The sequence below is a fragment of the Salvelinus sp. IW2-2015 genome, linkage group LG26, assembly GCF_002910315.2.
Source record: "Salvelinus sp. IW2-2015 linkage group LG26, ASM291031v2, whole genome shotgun sequence".
Classification (NCBI taxonomy): domain Eukaryota; kingdom Metazoa; phylum Chordata; class Actinopteri; order Salmoniformes; family Salmonidae; genus Salvelinus; species Salvelinus sp. IW2-2015.
Genome location: NC_036866.1, coordinates 24,353,508 through 24,377,256, shown reverse-complemented (window position 1 = coordinate 24,377,256; position 23,749 = coordinate 24,353,508). Strand labels below are relative to the sequence as shown.

The window sequence follows — 23,749 nt, the reverse complement described above, 5'->3', positions numbered from 1 at the left end:
AGGTCTCTGAATAACACATAGAGGAGGAAGTGGGCTAACTGTCCACCCCTTCCTCTCCTCCCCTCCCCTGCCATGGAGCCTTTAACTCTGTTGACAGTAATGATTTCCTCTTTTATGTCTAAGTACATTTTTGGTGTAACGATTAGTTTTCTTATCTCTAAGTGACATTGACAGAATGGCTGTTCGTGACGTGAGGAGGATGGGAGACAAATAGCTGATAGGACTGGGCCAACAGGATTCAGATGCACAGGGCTAATACACAGTGCAGTGCAGGGGGATACAGGGAGACATAATAAGAAAATTAGGAACAGAAAGAGCACAAAATATGGACCTTCTTAATTTGGTCTTGTTTAGCGCATCAGAGTGTGTAGCTTTTCAATCCTTGTGGCTATGTGGTAAACTGTTGGGTACACACAGATGTCATGTTGCTCTCACCGTTCGCTATTATAAACACTGCTCTGGAGCATCACTATTATATTCCCTTATCAGTGGGTACACCATGTTCATTCTTTAGTTTTTTTTCTCATCCATTGCCTTTTCTGCAGGAAACAACATGTTGAGATATACAGCACCAGTCAAAAGTTTGGACATACCTACTCATTCAAGGGTTTTTCTTTATTTTACTATTTTCTATATTGTATGATAATAGTGAGGACACTATGAAATAACAGATATGGAATCATGTGGTAACCAAAATATATTTTAGATTTTAGATTCTTCAAAGTAGCCACCCTTTGTCTTGATGGCAGCTTTGCACACTCTTGGCATTCTCTCAACCAGCTCCACAAGGAATGCTTTTCCAACAGTCTTGAAGGAGTTCACACATATGCTGAGCAATTGTCGGCTGCTTTTCCTTCACTCTGCGGTTCAACTCATCCCAGACCATCTCAATTGATTTGAGGTCGGGTGATTGTGGAGGCCAGGTCATCTGATGCAGCACTCCATCACTCTCCTTCTTGGTCAAATAACCCTTACATAGCCTGGAGGTGTGTTGGATCATTGTCCTGTTGAAAAACAAATAATAGTCCCACTAAACGCAAACCAGATGGAATGGCGAATGGCTGCAGAATGCTGTGGTAGCCATGCTGGTTAAGTGTCCTTGAATTCTAAATAAATCACAGACATTGTCACCAGGAAAGCACCCCCACACCATCACACCTACTCCTCCATGCTTCACGGTGGGAACCACACTTGCTGAGATCATCCATTCATCTACTCTGCGTCTCATAAAGACACAGCGTTTGGAACCAAAAATCTCAAATTTGGACTCATCGGACCAAAGGACAGATTTCCACCCGTCTAATGTCCATTGCTTGTGTTTCTTTTTGCCCAATCAAGTCTCTTTTTCTTATTGGTGTCCTTTAGTAGTGGTGTCTTTGCAGAAATTCGACCATGAAGGCCTGATTCACGCAGTCTCCTCAGAACATGTGTCTGTAACTTGAACTCTGTGAAGCATTTATTTGTGCAGAAATCTGAGTTGCAGTTAACTCTAGTGAATTTATCCTCTGCAGCAGAGGTAACTCTGGGTCTTCCTTTCTTGTGGCGGTCCTCATGAGTGCCAGTTTCATCATAGCGCTGGATGGTTTTTACGACTGCACTTGAAGAAACTTGAAATGTTCCGGGTTGACTGACATTCATGTCATAAAGTAACAATGGACGGTAGTTCCTCTTTGCTTATTTGAGCTGTTCTTGCCATAATATGGACTTGGTCTTTTACCAAATAGGACTATCTTCTGTATACCACCCCTACCTTGTCACAACATAACTGATTGTCTCAAATGCATTAAGAAGGAAAGAAATTCCACAAATTAACTTTTAAGAATGCACACCTGTTAATTGAAATGCATTCCAGGTGCCTACCTCATGAAGCTGTTTGAGATAATGCCAAGAGTTTGCAAAGTTGTMATCAAGGCTACTTTGAAGAATCTCAAATATAAAATACATTTTGGTTTGTTTAACACTTTTTTTGTTGCTGTTGAAAAAGTAAAAATAAAGAAAAACCATGGAATGAGTAGGTGTGTCCAAACTTTTGACTGGTACTATATTTCCAAGTTCTGTGGAACAGCAAGCTGATTTAATAGTGTGACATATTGGGCAGAATAGGAATTAGCCCTGCTTTTTCTACCAATTGTGTTGTGCGTCTTCAGTAAAATGTCTGGAGTACAACTCATGCCTTAGAATCATATATCTAACAATAACCAGAGCCTGATTGCGCCAATGTCAGAATGTCTGTTTTATGTGTCTATAATACAGTTTATAAGATCTGAAGAGAAGCCAATAAATAGCTCCCATTTTGATATGCACTCCTGATACTCTATTTCCACAACATGAAACCAGAGAGGTTCCTTACATGGTCTTAGAGTTCTAAGTCCTCTTAGTTTTTTCTGCCCAACACATCCATTAACACAGCGCGTTGACTCCACCACTCCCCTATGGCCTATGAGGCTAACACTGACTGCCACACTGAATACCCTGTTATTTGATTGAGATATTAAAGAAGGATTACCGTTTTTTTATCCTTGCGTAATGTCACAGTTGGACAGACAGTGTTTGGCCGTGAGCCTGATCACAGAGCCCTGGCCCCTAGGTGGCTGTTTTGTAGTTGAGTTAAAATGATGTCGAATAATAAACTACATTTATCAATCTGACTCCATGTGAATAAATGCAATAGGCCTGAAGTGTCTCTTGTGGGTCTAGCAAGATATAGTATTGCCTCACCATTCCTATTATTTATAATTACACTTAAGATGACAGTAAGGCAATTATTGATGTCTGGATACTAAAAGCTAATCTGAGCAATCCAAGTTCCAGTATTAATTAATTCAGTCAAGTTTAGCTCAGAGATGTGAAGTTAAAACACAAGCATATGCTTGCTATGTGTAGTGTAAATAACTGTACAATTTAGGATTTACAAATATAACATTATGAACATGTAGTCAAACAAATAGTTACTTTATAAATAAGGAATGCATTTACTCGAATCAATTAATAGATTTTTTAGTCACGAATGAATTAACACTTCCAAAATAGGAGTGTTCATGGAATACATTACAAAATAAGACGGAGTCAATTTCTATCACAAATAAGTGGTTACACGTGTCTTCAGTTCAGAATCATCTCTTAGAGAGAAAGTGTTTTTACACTGGAGTTTGCAGACAAGATATTGATGAACCAAAGGACACTCAGACATTTTATTACATGAAAAAAAAGAAACTCACCCCACAACCTAAATTAACATTAATTTGCAGTTTTTTTGCGAAAACAAAAGAAAGTACATCACACCCAGATACTAATTACCACATTACCACATTCCTAAATGTTTATGAAACAACAGGACACAGACATTTTCCCATCTGATAAGAAGTGATGTGGGGAAAAAATTGATATAGTTACATATCGGGATATTATTTTTGACGATATATTGCAATATTATTTTTGCGCAGTTGGCTGTACCTGCACCAAAACTCAAGTATTGTTCCTTCATAGCTTGTTCTTCATCTTCCTTTTAAATAGGGAGACAATTTGTTCTCAGCACTTTTATTTCCATGACTGATCATGAGATCATCACAGCTCTCTCTTGTCCCTCTGCAGCAAACATACGGTGAGCAATATGCTTGGAAAATTGAATCGCAATAAAATCACAATACATATACAGTAGAATCTTGAGAATCATGAGATTTGCAATATATATCTTATCAGCACCTAAGTATCGTGATAAGCGGACAGCCTAACAGACAGATTTGTCCTGGTCACACACTACCCACCATTGCGACCTGTACGCTCTCGTTGTTTGGCCCACGCTTCATACTCGTCGCAAAACCCACTGGCTACAGGTTATCTACAAGTCTCTGCTAGGTAAAGCCCCGCCTTATCTCAGCTCACTGGTCACCATAGCAGCACCCACTCGTAGCACGCGCTCCAGCAGGTATATCTCACTGGTCACCCCCAAAGCCAATTCCTCCTTTGGTCGTCTTTCCTTCCAGTTCTCTGCTGCCAATGACTGGAACGAACTACAAAAATCTCTGAAACTGGAAACACTTATCTCCCTCACTAGCTTTAAGCACCAGCTGTCAGAGCAGCTCACAGATTACTGCACCTGTACATAGCCCATCTATAATTTAGCCCAAACAACTACCTCTTCCCATACTGTATTTATTTTATTTATTTTGCTCCTTTGCACCCCATTATTTCTATTTCTACTTTGCACATTCTTCCACTGCAAATCTACCATTCCAGTGTTTTACTTGCTATATTGTATTTACTTCGCCACCATGGCCTTTTTTTGCCTTTACCACCCTTATCTCACCTCATTTGCTCACATTGTATATAGACTTATTTTTCTACTGTATTGTTGACTGTATGTTTTGTTTATTCCATGTGTAACTCTGTGTTGTTGTATGTGTCGAATTGCTATGCTTTATCTTGGCCAGGTCGCAGTTGCAAATGAGAACTTGTTCTCAACTAGCCTACCTGGTTAAATAAAGGTGAAATAAAATAAATAAACATTCACAACGTCAGGTCCAGTTTTAATCACTTTCAGCCTTGAGGGTGGAGGGACCCAAATGGAGTCTCCTGTACTTTGCTTTTTGAAATGGTAAAACATTATTTCTCTAGATAATACCATGAATCGTGACTGACCACACGCAATGATCCCACGCTAGTTAGTCCTGCACTCTTAGAAAAAAAGGGTTCCAAAAGGGTTCTGCGGCTGTCCCCATAGGATAACCCTTTTTGGTTCCAGGTAGAACTCTTTTTGGTTTCAGGTAGAACTCTTTTGGGTTCCATGTAGAACCCTCTATGGAAATGATTTTTACCTGGAACCCAAAAGGGTTCTTCAAATGGTTCTCCTATGTGGACAGCCGTAGAACCGTTTTAGGTTCAAAGCGTGTGACACTGTCTCTATCACAGTCCAACAAGGTCATCATCTCACCCCACTACAGTTTCCCCTCTCTCTGCTCCTTGGACCTGATATCAGATGTGTTTCTGTGTACAGAAAGCTGACAGGCTTATTTGTTTCCCCCCTCGTTGGTCTTTCCCCTCAAACATGTCTGAAACATTGTTATCTCCGGCCAGTCGCTCTTTTTTCCCCCAACGAGAATTACTGAATCATGTCAGCCCGTCATCCCCTGAGTTTCAGCTGCAAGCTGTAGAAAAATGTGCCATTGCTTCCGCATGACATGTGGGATCTATTAGTGTGCTCTCACCCTGCAAAGCATGAGCATCCGGACCCACTGGAGCCCATGGTTGGCTGTGCGATGGCCCGCGTCGGGCTCCCAGGGCATTAGACCAGGGAGGCTCATCAGATGAGTTGACACCCGAAGGGGGGAAAGCTGAGGACTGCCAGTCCCGCTCCTTCTCCTGCTCCGCCTCACCCTCAGAACACAGGTCTGACTCACAGTGAGATTACAGCGCTGCCGTTTCCCGCTCTGGGGAAAATAATTACTCATGTACAGACTATAGGCCTTGTGAGGTCACACGTGGGGGCATTACCATGTTTGTGCAGATTTGTATTCCGGACTTGGTTTGTTTTTGTATGAATTTTCGCTATCTGGATGCTGTTGTCTGTGGGTTTGGAGCCACCTTGCCAGGGTTGTTCCTATGGGTTTTTCAGTCCTAGAGCCAGTCACACCACTGCGCTGAGCCTACATGGGTCCTCTGTGACCTCTGTGATCTAGCCGAGAGACAGACAGGAGCACTACAGGGCCACAGCAGCCCAGTCACATAGCAACACAGCCATGGTGCGCAAAGGGGTTAAGTTAGGCCTGGGGATGTTGTATGACTGTCCTTAATTTACAGATTTAATGGAAGTTTTAATAAATCTGTTTCTCTCTGTTTTTCAGGTATTTCAGTAACAAAGAAGACACATACCTGTGAGTACAAACCATTTGAAAACATGTATTCAACTTGTTTGAAATGAATACCAAAACGCATAATAATATGTACATTAGCCTACATTATTGCATGATTATAATTGAATACAACAACATAACTCGCCTACTTTTATAAAACCACATTTTAAAATCACTTAGGATGAAAAGAAGATTAAATGAATGTTGTGTTTTGTATTACTACTGTTACTATAGTAGGCCTACTGTGTGTACTGGGAATACCGTTCTCATATCACACATTGACCTCCAATAGCAACATAACCTTATACTTTCACATTTTCTCAACTCAACTTTTTTTCATTATTGCTATTCTTCATTATTCCCTATCTGTGTGTAGAACTGGAGAGAATATTTTAATAACGCCAGAGAGGAAATTGAAATTATATGCAGTCATATGACTGTCTGAAATCATGCTCTGATATCCCAGCCAGACAGTTTGCTGAAGCTCCTCTTTGTTCTCTGCAATGCTTGCAACTGAAAAAACAAAGATGAGGGTTCGTCAAGGGTTCTTTGAGAAGGGTGATTGTTTTATGTGGAACCATAGTGACCCAAAGAACCCTTTAAGCCCTTCAATAGTTCTTTGCAATTCAAAAATGGGTTCTTTCCTCTTTTAGCAATAATTAAAATGTAGGGGCGGAGAGTCATTCAAATATGTTGGGGCGTGGTTTGCTCACAGCTCTTTTTGTACAACTGTGAGTGAGAGTGTCATTCCAGTTTAACTAATCTGTTGTGTTATGCTACTAAACATTATATATATGACTATGACCAGTGAAGTTGTCTCATGAAAGACTCACATATGGCCTTGTGTCAATTTAGAACGGTTGACTAAATCAGTAGTTCTTAATTCTCTCCTCAGGGATCCCCATCTGTTCTAGAGCCATCAAACCTGATTCAACTTGTTAATAAACACAATAATAAAACCTATGGAATTTTAATATGGCTATTAAATCAGAATTTCAAAAAACAGAATCATTCTACAAAGAACATTTGAGATTGTGAAAGGTTCTTTGTAGAACTAAATCGTCATATCGTTTCTATAAAGAACCTTAACAATATAGCCCCAAAAAGGGTTGTAACCACTTTGTTGGTGCTACACTACATGACCAAAAGTATGTGGACCCCTGCTCGTCGAACCTCTCATTCCAAAATCATTGGCATTAATATGTAGATGGACCCCCCTTTTCGGATATAACAGCCTCCACTCTTCCGGGAAGCCTTTCCACTAGATGGTGGAACATTGCTGCGGGGACTTGTTTCCATTCAGCCACAAGTCCATACAGAGCATTAGTGAGGTCGGGCACTGATGTTGGGCGATTAAGACTGTCTCGCAGTCGGTGTTCGAATTCATCCCAAAGGTGTTTGATGGGGTTAAGGTCTTCCACACTGATCTCGACAAACCATTTCTGTATGGACCTCACTTTGTGCACAGTGGCATTGTCAGGCTGAAACAGGAAAGGGCCTTTCCCAAAATGCTGCCACAAAGTTGGAAGCACAGAATCGTCTAGAATGTCATTGTATGCTGTAGCCTTAAGATTTCCCTTCACTAGAACTAATGGGCCTAGCTGGAACCATGAAAAACAGCCCCAATCCATTATTCTTCCTCCACCAAACTCTACAGTTGGCACTATGCATTCGGGCACTTAGCGTTCTCCTGGCACCCGCCAAACTCAGATTTGCCAGATGGTGAAGCGTTAATTCATCACTTCAGAGAACGCATTTCCACTGCTCCAGAGTCCAATGGCGGCGAGCTTTACACCACTCCAAGCGTCGCTTGGCATTGTGCATGGTGATCTTAGGCTTGTGTGCGGCTGCTCAGCCATTGAAACCCATTTCATAAAGCTCCAAATGAACAGTTATTGTGCTGGCGTTGCTTCCAGAGGCAATTTGTAACTCGGTAGTGAGTGTTGCAACTGAGGACAGACATTTTTTACACACTATGTGCTTCAGCACTCGGTGGTCCCGTTCTGTGAGCTTGTGTGGCCTACCACTTCACGGCTGAGCGAAGTTACTCATAGATATTTTTACTTCACAATAACAGCACTTACAGTTGACCGGGGCAGCTCTAGCAGGGCAGAAATTTGACGAACTGACTTGTTGGAAAGGTGGCATCCTATGACAGTGCAACATTGAAAGTCACTCTTCAGTAAGGCCATTCTACTGCCAATGTTTGTCTATGGAGATTGCATGATTGTGTACTCGATTTTATACACCTGTCAGCAACGGGTGTGGCTGATACAGCCGAATCCACTAATTTGAAGGGATGTCCACATACTTTTGTATATAGAACCTTTTTAATGGTTCTTTATAAAACTTTAGGATAACATTCTTTATAGAACCTTATAGGTTACATTTAGAACCTTCTGAGCATGGTTCTTTATAGAAGTTTCCAAAAAGTTTCCATATAGCACCAAAAAGAGTTATGGTTGCAAGCCACATAACCCTTATTTTGCCCTCTATAGAGTAATTTGTTTTTAGTGTGTAACCTTTAGAGGCTGGGTTACCTACAAGCACTGTGTATTTCTAAAAAAAGAGATGCTGTCAGAGAAATTCAGAGAGGTGGTTTGTGACAAAGCATGGTGTTATGAATGCTATGTAAACTCCAACAGTAAGCCATCTCAGAGATTCTCTGTCTCTCTAAACTGAAGCCACACAATATTTACATTGAAAAATGTACGTGTGTGTGCGTGGGTGCATGGGCTTCTGTGTACACATGCGTCTCTGTCTATGTGTGTATGAATGGGAGAGACAAGCCCTGAAGGCTGTTTTTTCAGTCTGATCATCATGATGAAACTTATGGAGAGGGAAGACCAGAGGGCTTTTCTGTAAGTGTGGTCTGACTATCTCAGACTGGGAGAGCAGGGTTAGATCACTCCCTTTAAAACACTCCTAAAAAGCTGTTTTGAACATCAGAGCACAGCAGAGGAAATGGTCCTCGGTCTGCACTAGTCAGCCCTCTAGCCTTACCTTGACTGAAGCAGCCACGTAAACTGTCTCTGAAAATAATGTTAAGGTCAAGTAGATGATTGTGTTAAGGTATTTGCCCGTCTAGAGGGATGGATGAAGTGAGTTGTTTGAAGTGTGCGTGTTTGATTTTCGGCCTCCCCTCCTCTGTAAGGTAATACAAAGTCCTTTGACCCTTTATCCGATACCCAACTGCTGTCTTAATTAGACCAGAGCTAAGCACCTCTACACCGGAAGGGGTCTCAAATCAAAGAGCATAATTTAGGAGTCTGGGTTCAAAGTCCTGGGCAGAGGCTGGACTGCATACTTTCTTTTCAATGAAAAATATTCAAATGTGATCTGTGTCAAGAAATCATAGTAAAGTGCTTTTACAAGTCAATGATTGATGTGCCGGGCAAACAGGAAGAGGCGATAGTCCCGAGTCAAAGGATGTGTATGCACAGGGAAAGGTTCAAAGGCCAGTTAATGGTCAGAGACTGAGAGAAGATCTGGTGGATTAGGAGGGGAGCTCTAGTACGTCAGGCTAGACTAAAGTTATAAGGTGGATATAGCCCCACGCAAAATGGTGGTTTAAGGCTGGCAACATACAGCACTATTTATGTCTCTCGAACTACAACTACACACTGACTACCATCACTTCAGTCAGTCTGTCAGTCATTCAGTCTGTCAGTCAGACAGGGCTCTCCCATAGTGGCTCCTGCAGTGCCATGCTGGCCAGTGCTGAKTGTCTGGGGTCTGAGCTGAGTATACTCCGGGAGATAGCTCCCTCCCCATCCAGCCCAGAGAGCCTGTCCAGCCCAGAGAGCCCAGAGACCGAGCCAATCCCTCTGTCTTATCGCTCCCCTCTCCCTGCCTGAGTGATCAAACCCCTGGAAGTTCCCTACTACGCAGCCACACCAGCCAGTCCCCTCATCAATATAAATTACAGGGGCATCTGTTCCCTGGCAGATGCTATCTCCTCTCTCCTATATGTCTGGGTGCTCTGCCCTATGAAGGTGAAATATTCTGGATGATAATAGACACTTCATTTATTGTGCTGCAGACCATCATGGCTTCTTCAGACTGTGATAGAGAATGAGAGTATATAACCGTTGTGTATATTTCACACTACATTTCTGCGTGTGCCATTTCTGACAAATCTGCAAACATACAAAAATATTGAGATTTATGAACTTGGCGCACGCCATACATACGCATGTTCTGTTATAAGTCGGACCTGTCGTAGAATTGTGTGTGCATGAACGAGCATTTAAACGCTGTCTAAAATACTTCTAATCACCTTTTATTGTGACAGTAACGCCCTTTATTTGTTGTATCATTTGGAACTATTGGCATGTAAACTACGATTTGTTATATTTAGTTTATCAATAGATTATTGGGTTTATATGTCCTGCCATGGTAGACTATAGGATCTGAGATTAAATTGGCAATGTCACACTCCTATCGCACAGCAATACTGTAGCCTACTCATACTGTCAAATATTTTACATAAGCTTCCGGTCTATTAACTGTGTTGGCATAATGTTTTCATCTGTAAGCAGTAATTTATGCTGTATCTGGAAAAGACTGTCAGTTTCTGAAAGAGAAAACAATGGCAAATTGTCGTGGACCTGTCAGCAGAACGTTTGAATTCAACAATGTTTTGCATCGACTTTTCCCCCAACCTAAATATGATGGATTGCACGCGAATTCTTTAACATTACAGTAGGCCTACTTACAGTCGTTAGTTTTGTTCTACTTTACTTTAAAAAAGTTTAGTTTTTTTACTGATATTCATTACTGCAATGTTGGGAGAGAACAAACAAGGCATTCCACTGTACACGTGGCAATAAAAACGTAACTTCAATGTAAAACATCTGTTGTTAACTTCTTGCCGCACGGATCCCTTTAGCGGGATCATTTTCGTAAACAAGCGCTGAATTGCAGAGCGCCAAATTCAAAAATAATACTAAAAATATTTATAATCATGAAATCACAAGTGAAATATACCAAAACACAGCGTAGCTTGTTGTTAATCCACCTATCGTGTCAGATTTTGAAAATATGCTTTACAGCGAAAGCAATCCAAGCGTTTGTGAGTTTATCAATCACTAGACAAGAACAGCTAGCCTTAAATTAGCTTGGTCACGAAAGTCAGAAAAGCAATCAAATTAATCGCTTACCTTTGATAATATTTGGATGTTTGCACTCACGAGACTCCCAGTTACACAATAAATGTTATTTTTGTTCGATAAAGATGAGTTTTATAACCAAAAACCACAGGCGCGTTCCGGTCCTGAAGGGCAGACGAAAATTCCAAAAAGTATCCGTAATGTTCGTAGAAACATGTCAAAGGTTTTTTATAATCGATCCTCAGGTTGTGTTTAACATACATAATCGATCATATTTCAACCGGACGGTAAACTATTCAATACTACAGAGAAAGAAAATGTCGAGCTACATCTCTCCCGCGCAGGAACTAATCAAAGGACACCTGACGCGTTTTGATAAATCTCGCTCATTTTTCAATATAAAAGCTTGAAACTATGTCTAAAGCCTGGTCACAGCCTGAGGAAGCCATTGGAAAAGGAATCTGGTTGATACCCATTTAAATGGAGGAGGGGCAGGCAACGGAACAGGGATTTTTCCAAATAAAAAGCACTTCCGGGTTGGAGTTCCTCAGGTTATGTTATACTCACAATATATTCACTCACTCAATATTTTGACAGTTTTGGAAACTTTAGAGTGTTTTCTATCCTAATCTGTCAATTATATGCATATTCTAGCATCTTGACCTGAGAAATAGTCCGTTTACCTTGGGAACGTTATTTTTCCAAACATAAAAATTCTGCCCCCTAGCTGAAAGAAGTTAAATTTGGTTGTATACCGGTATTATAAACCACACTGCCTATAATATTGCAAAACTTGAAATACATAGACTATCAATTTACTAGGCCCAATTAAATGAGAGATGGCTCCTTCGGGAATAGGAACCCATCACGGGCAGAGGTGAGAAATATATTCTGCAATGGTTATGGAATTAAAATAAATAGGAAAAAGATTCCTATGTTAACTTATTTTTAAGAATAAAAATAAAACATAGATTTTCACATATCTCACCATCAGCAAATGGTTGTATTCTTGTTAATGTTTTCCTGTTTAGTTTTTTATGAATAGTCTTTTCCTCATATCCCCCATTTGCACAAAATACTTATTTGCCAACTTGCAATACAACATTTCAACCACTAGCAGATATGTGTACGCCTGGTCGAAACTTTGAAGGGAGGTGAGCACATTCTCACATCAAGGATTTTTTAAAATAAATGCAAACATTTGCATGCACATTTTTGGGGGTATATTTTGTGCCTCTCACTCCATCCACCATTAGGGGTGGTCCAACTCCAGCAGGCCATATAACTCTTACCACAAAGCTATAATTCTCAGTAAGGAATAAAGTATGGTTTTTCTTTACATTTTCCCTGACAGCTTTATAGGCTGTGTTTATATAATGCTACAGTAAGGCAAAGTGGGCTGCAGAACGGCCCTAAATGGCTGGTTGGCAGCTGTATTTAAACAACTAAATGTTGAGGTACTCAAAGCAGACGTTGAAGTGGAATTTAAATAAATAGTGGTCAACAGTCATGCCATCAAGGCACATAGCATTGTGTTAAATATCTTTTTTTGCATGTTTTTACAGTTTTGTGATATTAATGAAATATTTGACATTACAAGGAGCACCACCAACTACAATAATTTGTCACGCCCTCCAGAATGCCTACCTGTGATATGATTAGTTTGTGTTAAAACATGTTGAGGGAGATGGTGTAGACCTGTGGATCAGATGGACTGGCCGATTATACAGACAGATTAGCGTTCTCACCTCCAATCTCCCATCAGCAGACTGAAGCCGCTCGCTCTCTAACAGCTCTGATAGGACCGACATAGCAGCCAGAGAGCTTGTCTTACCATGCTGCTCTTCCTCTCAGAGAGAAGATCTCCTGATTACCCATGGTTAATCCTCTCACTTCAGCTCTCCTGTAATGACAAACGCAGAATAATGCACAGAAAATGTACACCTAAAGGGTTCTGTTTGTGGTTTATATGAAATGTTGAAACAGTGTTACAGTGCATCTGTCGTATACTGTATTCATATGGATGACTCCATTGGTTTCTTAAGATTAATTGTGCGGGGATATTTGTCTAACTTTCTTTGGATAACTCTGTTGTCACAGTAAATACAGTAGTCCTGGATACCACTGTTGGCAATAATATTTTGTTCCTATCATATTTTAGCAGGTTAGAGATCCATACATACTGTATGTCTTGCATGGGTATAGAATTTCCAGAGGGAGGCAGTATCACAGATATCACAGAGGTGGAGGGGAGAGGGGAGAGGGGAGAGGAGTGGAGCGTACTACAGACTATACAGCCCAGACTCATAAATACAATGAGTGCGCTCCAGAGTGTTTATCTCCATTGTGACAAGAGGCAGCCTCCACTAATTGAGAAACATGGCCTCGTCCCTGCGTCTTCATTTATTTACCTGCTCTGTGTATTGAGTTGCTCGCCTCAGAGATACGCAGACAGACACGGTGATCCTCTGTTCAACTCAAGCACATGATTTAGACATCACAGCACACACAGTAGACCTGAAAACTGTCTGGAAAATAGCGTGTTGTGAGGTTGGACCCAGGTCCAGAGACGAGAAACCAGTGATTAAGGATAAACATAAWMMTTTACTGATAGACAGTAGCCGCAGGATCACAGTACACTGGCCCGAACTGACACTCGAACTGACACTCGAACAGCGACAACCCAGTGGTTGAGTTCAGCAGTGTGTTATGAGCATATTCCACGCAGACGAGGAACTTGCTCCARTTGCTGKCCTGAGTGGAGACGAAACACCAGAGTACCTTCTCCAGCTCCTGGTTGGCCCGCTCAGTTTGCCCATTCGACAGTGGGTGGAACCCCAATGAGAGACTCAGGGAGCAGAAGGCCTACAGATACCGTGCGACAAACTGGGGCCCACGATCTGAGACAATGTCCTGTGGAAGTCCGTGTAGTCGAAAGACATGGGTTATCATGAGATCAGCGGTCTCCTTTACTGAGGACAACTTGGGTAAAGCGATGAAATGGGCTGCCTTGGAGAGACGATTGACAACCACCAGGATAGTGGTAGGCCCTTGGGATGGAGGTTACCGTGTGCTAAAATCTACAGACAGGTGGTACCAGGGCCGGTTGGGGATGGACAGAGGTTGGAGCAACCCAGCCGGTCGCTGTCGTGATGACTTGCTTTGGGCACAGGTGGAACATGCCGCATCAAAGGATCTCACATCCTCAATCATGTTGGGCCACCAGAATTTCCGTCTCAGGAACTTCAGTGTCTGATTAACCCCTGGATGCCCAGTTATTTTATATAAGTGCCCCCATTGTAGTACTCGAGAACGGGCTGATCTCGGAACATAAAGTCTATTAGTGGGACCTCCGCCTGGGACAGGTTCTCGGGTCTGTGCTTGTCGTAGTATGGTCTCAATACTCCATACCACGGAAGCCACAAGGGTTGTCGATCCTGATTGCCAGCGATATCAGGGACTCGAGGTCCTCTCCCAGTTCCCGAGAGTCCTGTTCATCATTGATGGAGTTAGACAAACCCTGATGGAAAGCGGTGACCAGGGCCTCCGTTTTCCACCCTCTCTCGGTGGCGAGGGTGTGGAACTCAATGGTGCGGAACTCAATGGCAAAGTCAGCCATTGGTGTTGAACAGTCGGCTGGCTGCTTCTTGTCCACCGACTGGGTGGTCGAAGACTTGGCGCAGTTCAGCATTGAAGGCTAATATGGAGTTGCAGGATGGTGGCTGCTGTTCCCACACCACCGTTGCACACACCAGGTCCTTGCACTAGAGGAGAGCGATGATGTAGGCGATCATGGTCCAATCGATGTGGAACGAGGGGGACTGTAGCTCGAACACCAGAGAACACTGAGTCCTCCTGGGTGGCCGTCATACCGCTCTGGGGCTGAGACCTTGGGTTCCCGGTGCAGGTTCCCTGGAGGAACTACGGCGACGCCTGTAGCACTGGGTGATGAGACTTAGGCATTGGCTCCTCCTGGGTTGGGACTGTGGTTGGAGRAAGTTGGTAAGCGCCCGGTAATTGGGAGAGTTATTCTTGTTGCCGCCCCAGCAGTGCTCCTTGGTGGGTTACAACATTCCTGATATGTGTGATCTCTGCTGGGTCCATGTTGGAGACAGAAGCTTGTTGTGAAGTGGTAAGGTTGGACCCAGGTGCAGAGATGAGACCAGACGAGGAATCAGTGGTTAAGGAAAAACATAATACTTTACTGATGAGCCGCAGGATCACAGTACACTGGAAAACAAAAAACGAAGTAAAAAAAAAACTCACTCGTGAAACAAACACACACGGTAAATAATTCAAGCTTCTGCAAAGGACCACAGAAAACACACCTATTTTAACAGGAACACAATAATGAAATAATAAGACACACCTGAGTCCAATAGAAGTCTCTAGGGCGGTCTCTGCCACCCTCTGGTGCCAGGAGGAACCATGACACGTGTTATCATTAAATGTATCACAATATAGATCCATTTGCTATTGGAGTTTTAGCTAATGCCTTTGAAATGGTAGGTATATTTGACCAGTAAATAGATGTACTACTACTASTAGCACCTACAGCTGAAGTTGGACGTTTACATACACTTCAGTTTACATACACATTTAAACTCAGTTGTTCACAATTCCTGACATTTGATCCTAGTAAAAATTCCCTGTTATTGGTCAGTTAGGATCACCACTTTATTTTAAGAATGTGAAATGTCAGAATAATAGTAGAGAGAATGATTTATTTCATCACATTCCCAGTGGGTCAGAAGTTTACATACACTCATTTAGTATTTGGTAGCATTGCCTTTAAATTGTTTAACTTGGGTTAAACGTTTCGGGTAGCCTTCCACAAGCTTCCCACAATAAGTTGGGTGAATTTTGACCCATTCCTCCTGACAGAGCTGGTGTAACTGAGTCAGGTTTGTAGGCCTCCTTGCTCGCACACGCTTTTTCAGTTCTGACCACATATTTTTTAATAGGGTTGAGGTCAGAGCTTTGTGATGGCCACTCCAATACCTTGACTTTGTTGTCCTTAAGCTGTTTTGCAACAACGTTGGAAGTATGCTTGGGGTCATTGTTCATTTGGAAGACCCATTTGCGACCAAGCTTTAACTTCCTGATTGATGTCTTGAGATGTTGCTTCAATATATCTACATAATTTCCCCTGCTGCAGCAAAGCACCCCACAACATGATGCTGCCACCCCCGTGCTTCACGGTTGGGTGGTGTTCTTCGGATTGCAAGCCTCCCCCTTTTTCCTCCAAACATAACGATGGTAATTATGGCCAAACAGTTCTATTTTTGTTTCATCAGACTAGAGGATATTTCTCCAAAAAGTACGATTTTTGTCCCCATGTGCAGTTGCAATCCGTCGTCTGGCTTTTTTATGGTGGTTTTGGAGCAGTGGCTTCTTCCTTGCTGAGCTGCCTTTCAGGTTATGTCGATATAGGACTCGTTTTACTGTGGATATAGATACTTTTGCACCTGTTTCCTCCAGCATCTTCGCAAGGTCCTTTGCTGTTGTTCTGGGATTGATTTGCACTTTTCGCACCAAAGTATGTTCCAACCTAAGTGTATGTGAACTTCCGACTTCAACTGTATATTTACCACAACTCCTGGTGTGTTTGACACGACTAGGTGATGGATACCTCCCCATTTTAGAGACACTCTTATCCAGAGCGACTTATAGGATCAATTATCAATCAATCAATCAAATTTTATTTATCACATGCGTCTAATTTTAACAGGTGTAGAGCTTAGAGTGAAATGCTTACTTACAAGCCATTATCCAACAATGCAGTTTTAAGAAAAATAAGTGGTAAGAAAGTATTTACTAAAACAATCTGAAGTAAAAAAATAAAAATAAAAAWAATATTTAAAGAACAACAATAAAATAACAGTATCGAGGCTATATACAGGGTGTACCGGTATAGAGTCATTGTGCAGGGGCGCAGGTTAGTTGAGGTAATTGAGGTAATATTCTTAGTGTACTCTGATAGAGTTCAGTGTGTCAAATCGGTGGGCCTGTTGTCCGGACATCTGGCAGTCTCTATGGGGGTGCCACAGGGTTCAATTCTCGGGCCGACTCTCTTCTCTGTATACATCAATGATGTCGGTCTTGCTGCTGGTGATTCTCTGATCCACCTCTACGCAGACGACACCATTCTGTATACATCTGGCCCTTCTTTGGACACTGTGTTAACTAACCTCCTGACTAACTAACCTGTATGGCTTCAATGCCATACAACTCTGCTTCCGTGGCCAACTGCTCTTAAATGCAAGTAAAACTAAATGCATGCTCTTCAACCGATCGCTGCCCACACCTGCCCGCCGGTCCAGCATCACTACTCTGGACAGTTCTGACTTAGAATATGTGGACAACTACAAATACCTAGGTGTCTGGTTAGACTGTAAACTCTTCTTCCAGACTCACATTAAGCATCTCCAATCCAAAATTAAATCTAGAGTCAGCTTCCTATTTTGCAACATAGCAGCCACTCATGCTGCCAAACATACCCTTGTAAAACTGACTATCCTACCGATCCTCGACTTCGGCGATGTCATTTACAAAATAGCCTCCAACAGTCTACTCAGCAAATTGGATGCAGTCTATCACAGTGCCATCAGTTTTGTCACCAAAGCCCCAAATACTACCCACCACTGCGACCTGTATGCTCTCGTTGGCTGGCCCTCGCTTCATATTCGTCGCCAAACCCACTGGCTCCAGGTCATCTATAAGTCTTTGCTAGGTAAAGCCCCACCTTATCTCAGCTCACTGGTCACCATAGCAGCACCCACCCGTAGCACGCTTTCCAGCAGGTATATTTCACTGGTCAACCCCCAAAGCCAATGCCTCCTTTGGCTGCCTTTCCTTCCAGTTCTCTGCTGCCAATGACTGTAACGAATTGCAAAAGAATCACTGAATCTGGAGACTCATATGTCCCTCATTATCTTTAAGCACCAGCTGTCAGAGCAGCTCACAGATCACTGCACCTGTACATGGCCCATCTGTAAATAGCCCATCCAACTACCTCATCCCTATACTGTTATTTATTTTATTTATTTTGCTCCTTTGCACCCCAGTAGCTCTACTTGGACATTCATCTTCTGCATATCTATCACTCCAGTGTTTAATTGCCATATTGTAATTATTTCGCCACTATGGCCTATTCATTGCCTTACCTCCCTTATCCTACCTCATTTGCACACACTGTATATGGACTTTTTCTATTGTATAATTGACTGTATGTTTGTTTATTCCATGTGTAACTCTGTGTTGTTGTTTGTGACGCACTGCTTTGCTTTATCTTGGCCAGGTCACAGTTGTAAATGAGAACTCGTTCTCAACTAGCCTACCTGGTTAAATAAAGGTGATTTAAAAAAAAAAAATGTTTTACATGTAGGTAGGAGTAAAGTGATTATGCAGAGATAATAAACAGAGAGTATCAGCAGTGTAAAAATGAGGGGGTGGACAATGCAAATAGTCCAGGTAGCCATTTGATTAGCTGTTCAGGAGTCTTATGGCTTGGGGGTAGAAGCTGTTAAGAAGCCTTTTGCACCTAGACTTGTTGCTCCAGTACCGCTTGCCGTGCGGTAGGAGAGAGAACAGTCTATGACTACGGTGGCTGGAGTCTTTGGCAATTTTTAGGGCCTTCCTCTGACACCGCCTGCTAGAGAAGTCTTGGATGGCAGGAAGCTTGGCCACAGTGATGTACTAGGTAGTGCGTACAGCCCAGTACGCACTACAGCCATTTATTTTATTCATATTATTTAGGGTTAAGTGCCTTGCAACTATGTGAAACATCTGTTGATGTTTCACATAGTTGGCTCTGGGATTCAAACCAATGACCTTTCGGTTGCTGGCACAACACTCTTAACCGCTAGGCTACCTCCCCATGTGAAACATCTGCTTAACTTGTTATTATGACACATCAGATCCCATTATTCCTCTGTTGAGAGGGGTTATTTATTGCTACTCTGAGCTTAAATATTTGTGTTTAATCGAACATGAGATTGATAGTCCTTAATCCTGCTGTACAGTGCCAATTTGGAAGAATAATATGTCCCAGTTGCTATCTAATTTTGCTTGGCAACAGGCATACTGCTGTGGAATAGCCTGGGGCAGAGTGTAGCTCAATATTCCCTGCTCAGTGTTTGTTTGAAGGTGTTTCATCACATCGTTGCCTTGATTCAGCTCTGCAGGGATTTGTTAGTTGCACTCATGTGGGAAGTGCATCCAGTACCTACGTACATTATTTAGCTAGGGCAGAGTAACAGTGCTACACAGTGAGATACTACTAGTCACTAGTGACAGACACAACACTCATACACTGCTGCATCATATATATAGTAGCAGTACTCAGAGGAAAATACAAACAGAAAACTATTACATTAATTCATCGTATTTATAGTGTACTATAAATGCAAATATGCTTACAACTGTAATATATTTTTGTTAATTCAGATAATACACACACATTAACTGCATCCTTATTATGTTGTAAAATACATTTGAGAATATTTTGTTATGATTGATTTAAATTGGCAGTACATCCGGGGCGTCGAATGCCCCAACCAAGAGAAGCCTGTTCTGCTGCTGAACACTCTCAATATGGAGCTCAAGCTTGCATTTTGTTTCTCCCTGAACAACACTGAACACTCACCATCTTGTATTTTTCTTTATAATAGATCATCATTCATCTTAGTCTATTTGTTTGCTCCGTGAAAAGAATAAGATTTTTTTGGGACACTTTGGTTTAATCCATAATAGACAGCCATTTTTTGTGAAATAGGTCAGTATAATCACCACAGTGAGGGATGGACAGCCGCTGGTAAAAGGAAATCAATAGAGCTATCTATTTGTCGTAAACCAGGCCAGCATGATTTTTCTCAATTTTTCCTCTCCACTGTACGTTTTTTCTCTCCCACACAATATGACAGTTTTCAGTAAAAGCATTATGTCTGCTATTTTATAAAATTACAAATGTCCTTTGTAAAATGCACTTTCTTTGCATACGTTTGTCAGAATGGAGTGGGTTCTTTATCACCTCCTGGGGCTACAGTGTGTGTGAAAGGAAGAGTGACGTGGGGAGCTGGGAGGGGGGGTAGTTGCCGCAGCGTTTTGTGGGGCTAGAGGGCTGTCTTTGTAGGGCTGGGAGGCTGTCTTTGTGGGCCCTTAATCTGGTTCTTCTCTAGTGCTGTGTCTTTGTGAGTGCCTGAGCCAGAGCGAAGAGAGGAGAAGAGAAGAGAGGCCTTGTCAGCTATTCCTCACCCTGTCTCTTTATGTCTCACCCCAACCTGAAAGGCCCTGTCTTGAAGTGTTGTCAGACCAGAAAACAAGAGTAAGTGACATGTGACAAGGACACAATGCTCGGATGGGCCGGCTAAAATTACTGGCCCCATCTGCTGTGAGCGATTTCTCTTCTGCAGGCTGCCTGCCACCCCAGGTGAGGGGCTGATGGGTTGCTGAGATGGCATGGTTAGGTAGGGTAGGCAGGTTGGCATGACTGGCAAGGCAGGGTAAAGCAGACCGTCACACACGCACCATGCCACAGAGTGAGTAGGGCCGGCCTTGCAGCGCAGGTTATCTGTCACTCGTCAGGTTTCCTGTACCTCATCACTTTTTCAGGGTGCGTGTACATCGTCCAGCCAATGCAGGACAAGAGTGTCAGCATGTAATGAAAGCTTTGATTCATGGAGGGCGACAGAAGAGGAGGTCATAGAGCTCCTTCGGATATGATCCTGAGTGATGCTGACGGGGAAGCTTTAAGATGGGTGCCATAATTAAATGTCCTTGTACCATCATTAACTTCCTTTGGAGAAGAGAGAAGAGGTAGGCCACACCCAGGCAGGCTCTCTCCTCCTCTCCTCTCCTACACACAGACCACACTCAGGCTAACATTTTTTACATTTTTCTTGCCTCCATTCTCTATGAAATTTGTGGAACACCCGGAAAGAATTATAGTAATTGTAGTGCTCAATTGACAACATCCACGGTGGAGATCTTATTTCTATGATCAAAAGTATTTTATTATGAAATTTGCAATTATAATATCCATGAAAATGCAGATGAAATGATATCAGGTTTGAATAATGTGGCCCATAATTAACATATATTATTTAATTCCTGAATTATTCAGATGTAATATTGTTGAATAAACTATGCAGACTAAGCTGTTCATTGTCATAGTTGTGTTTAATTGTGATTGTTTCTTTAGCAGAATAAGACCAAAAAATCTAACTGCATAGAAATAATGTGAATTTGAGGAGGCAATGTTAATTGTATTTATTTTAGGGATAGACTTGAGCACGGGTGTCAAACATACTGCCCAGATACCGCGAAGGGGTATGAGTTTCTTTGGGTGGCGGGGGAGCAAACTCAATATTCTTTGAAATGACATAAACCAAATCGTAACTGTAGAAATTATAATGAACCTACATTTATACCGTTTCTTGACTGTGTCCAGCTCACAAATAATCACCTACATGAAAGCTAGACAGTCAGACAGCATACAAAAATTCCAAAAACGGATAGAGGACCATTTTTTACAAATTTTGACRACTAGGAAATATAACCCATTTTCAGTACGGCCCTCCGGACCTCGTTGAAGACCGAATGCGGCCCTCTGAGAAAAATGTGTTTGACACCCCTGGACTAGAGCATATGCAATAGCAAGCTGAAATATAGAGCACACTTTTATTCAGTGAAGACACAGAGACACATAAAGGCATCACTACTATTGACAAGAAAACAATTACAGTGAGGCTGTTGGTGATCTATTCATTGTAGTTGATCACATGTGAACATTGTATTGGATTACTTTCATTAGAGATCTGGGCCCGGATCCACAAAATTTCTTCTTAACTGCTATTTTTTCTTTAACTATTGAAGGAAGTTAAGCAAAGTTACTATTCCTCAATAAAGTTATTGGAAATGTTCTTAAGGTTTTTCCTAAGGTTCTTCCTAAGAAAAAAGTTAAGAAGAAATGGGATTCTTGAAAATGATGCTTTAGGATTTCTTCTTGGAAATGTACTTAGTTTTAGGACAGCTAAACCCTTGTCTTGAGACGAATCGATACTTTTGTAACCATTAACATTTTCTTGCGGAACAGACACAGTTGGCTACCGGATATTTAAATACAGCAAGAATACAAATTAAACACGCGTTATCAAGCTAGCTAGTAATTAACAATATATTACAATATTCTAGAAGTGTTAAATAGCTAGCGCTATCTCGTTAATTTGCAAAGAAGAACTTGGCAAACTTAGCTAATGTTAACATCGTTAGCTATTTTGGCTATAATGTCTTTACTAGCTAACGTAGCTAACTAACTTACCATTCGTGCAGTCCCTCTACCACCATCTCTATGATGGACGACACCTCCTCCAGCTGGTCCATATGAATGTTCTCTCAGCTCCCTTCATCTTAGCAGCCAACTTTTTTTTTACGGCATTACTGTCCATTGCCATATCCCCGGCGGCAAAGTCAGACTCGGCCACTCTCGCCCATCCTTTCTTTTTCGTCTCTGGAGTGACCCCGCAGTTATCAAGTCTCCCCAACAGCAACCTTTTCCTGGCTGCTATTTCCTTCACCATCACTTCAATCTATTTTCTTGGTTATCCATTTTTGATTTTGATATAGCTAGTCGGATGGCTATAATGTGTGAATTATAACGAAATAACCAAATTCAATCACCACTGTCACATAGGCTTATTTATTGTTTTCAAGCATGTTACTAATGTCAATGCCATATAAGAAGATATTTACGAAGATCCTAAGAAAACTACGAATTTCTAAGAACATTTTGAGGAATTAAATTACGAACTGTCTCATGAACTTCCTATTTTTTTCCTTAAGAAACTTCTTACGTTTTTTAAGTAATGTTTTGTGAATCCGACCCCTGGGGCTGTTCTGTTATTAATGTTTCTGGGTGCATAAATGCAGTTTGAGGACAGAAGAATGTGGTTAACCCATTGTGATGTTAGCTGTGATCATTAAGATTCCACAGATAACAGGCATGCAGATTTCAACGCCTCAGCGTTATAGGATCCCAGACATCAAAGGAAGGTTCTCATTCTACTGTGTCTGCGGCAGAGAGGTGAAAAAATTGAAACTGTGTGAGAGAGAGGGAGTCAGTAAAAATGGCTAGCTGAAAAATGCTTGCTGTATAACCTACCTGGTCATATGTCATGTTATGATGCTTGATAATGGGTCGATGACTCCTCCTGCATAGTTAGCTTCCTGCTAAATTGGTGTCCTCTCTCTGATTAAGTGGTAGTCTCCTTAATGATGCCGTGGCTGACTGCAGGTTGGCTCACTTTAAAGATCAACTTCATTTTTCACCCCCGGTCATTAAAGTGCGAGCCTGAGTACTTCAAATCAACTTACTGGGGATTTTTCTCTCTGAGACTAAAGACAATGTTTCCTTCTTTGTTTGAGGATCCAACTTTCCCTTTGTTTTCTTCTCTTTTGTTTTTGCAAGTTATGTAACAGCATAAAATATTGAATTACATTCAAAGAAAAGGAAACAGAAATATAAAATAAATCAATTGCGGTAAAATATTGTCACTTTTTGCAGTTATTTTCCTTGGATTCCAAGTGTGAAGTGTATACAGCTAAGATCTGGTCGATGTAGATTTCTCCCTCAGTTAGAATTGTATCATTAAGTGTTTGCTATTATGTCTAAGTGAACAGTTGTACAGCAAGTGTATTGACTGTAAGAAAGAGGGAAATACGCTGTTACCCAGTATTGTGCTGGATTACAGAATCAAGGTCGACTCAGAAGACACAGAGCAGCATTATCCC

General features: G+C 41.7%; 1 protein-coding gene across 1 annotated transcript in view; it reads left to right on the top strand.

Moving 5' to 3' along the window:
- Nucleotides 1–23,749, top strand: part of LOC111952413 (nuclear receptor ROR-alpha A-like) — a 271,983-nt gene that overhangs the window by 165,555 nt on the left and 82,679 nt on the right. Inside the window, 1 exon segment of the mRNA XM_023971046.2 lies at nt 5,841–5,870. Coding sequence (XP_023826814.1) covers nt 5,841–5,870 — 30 coding nt within the window.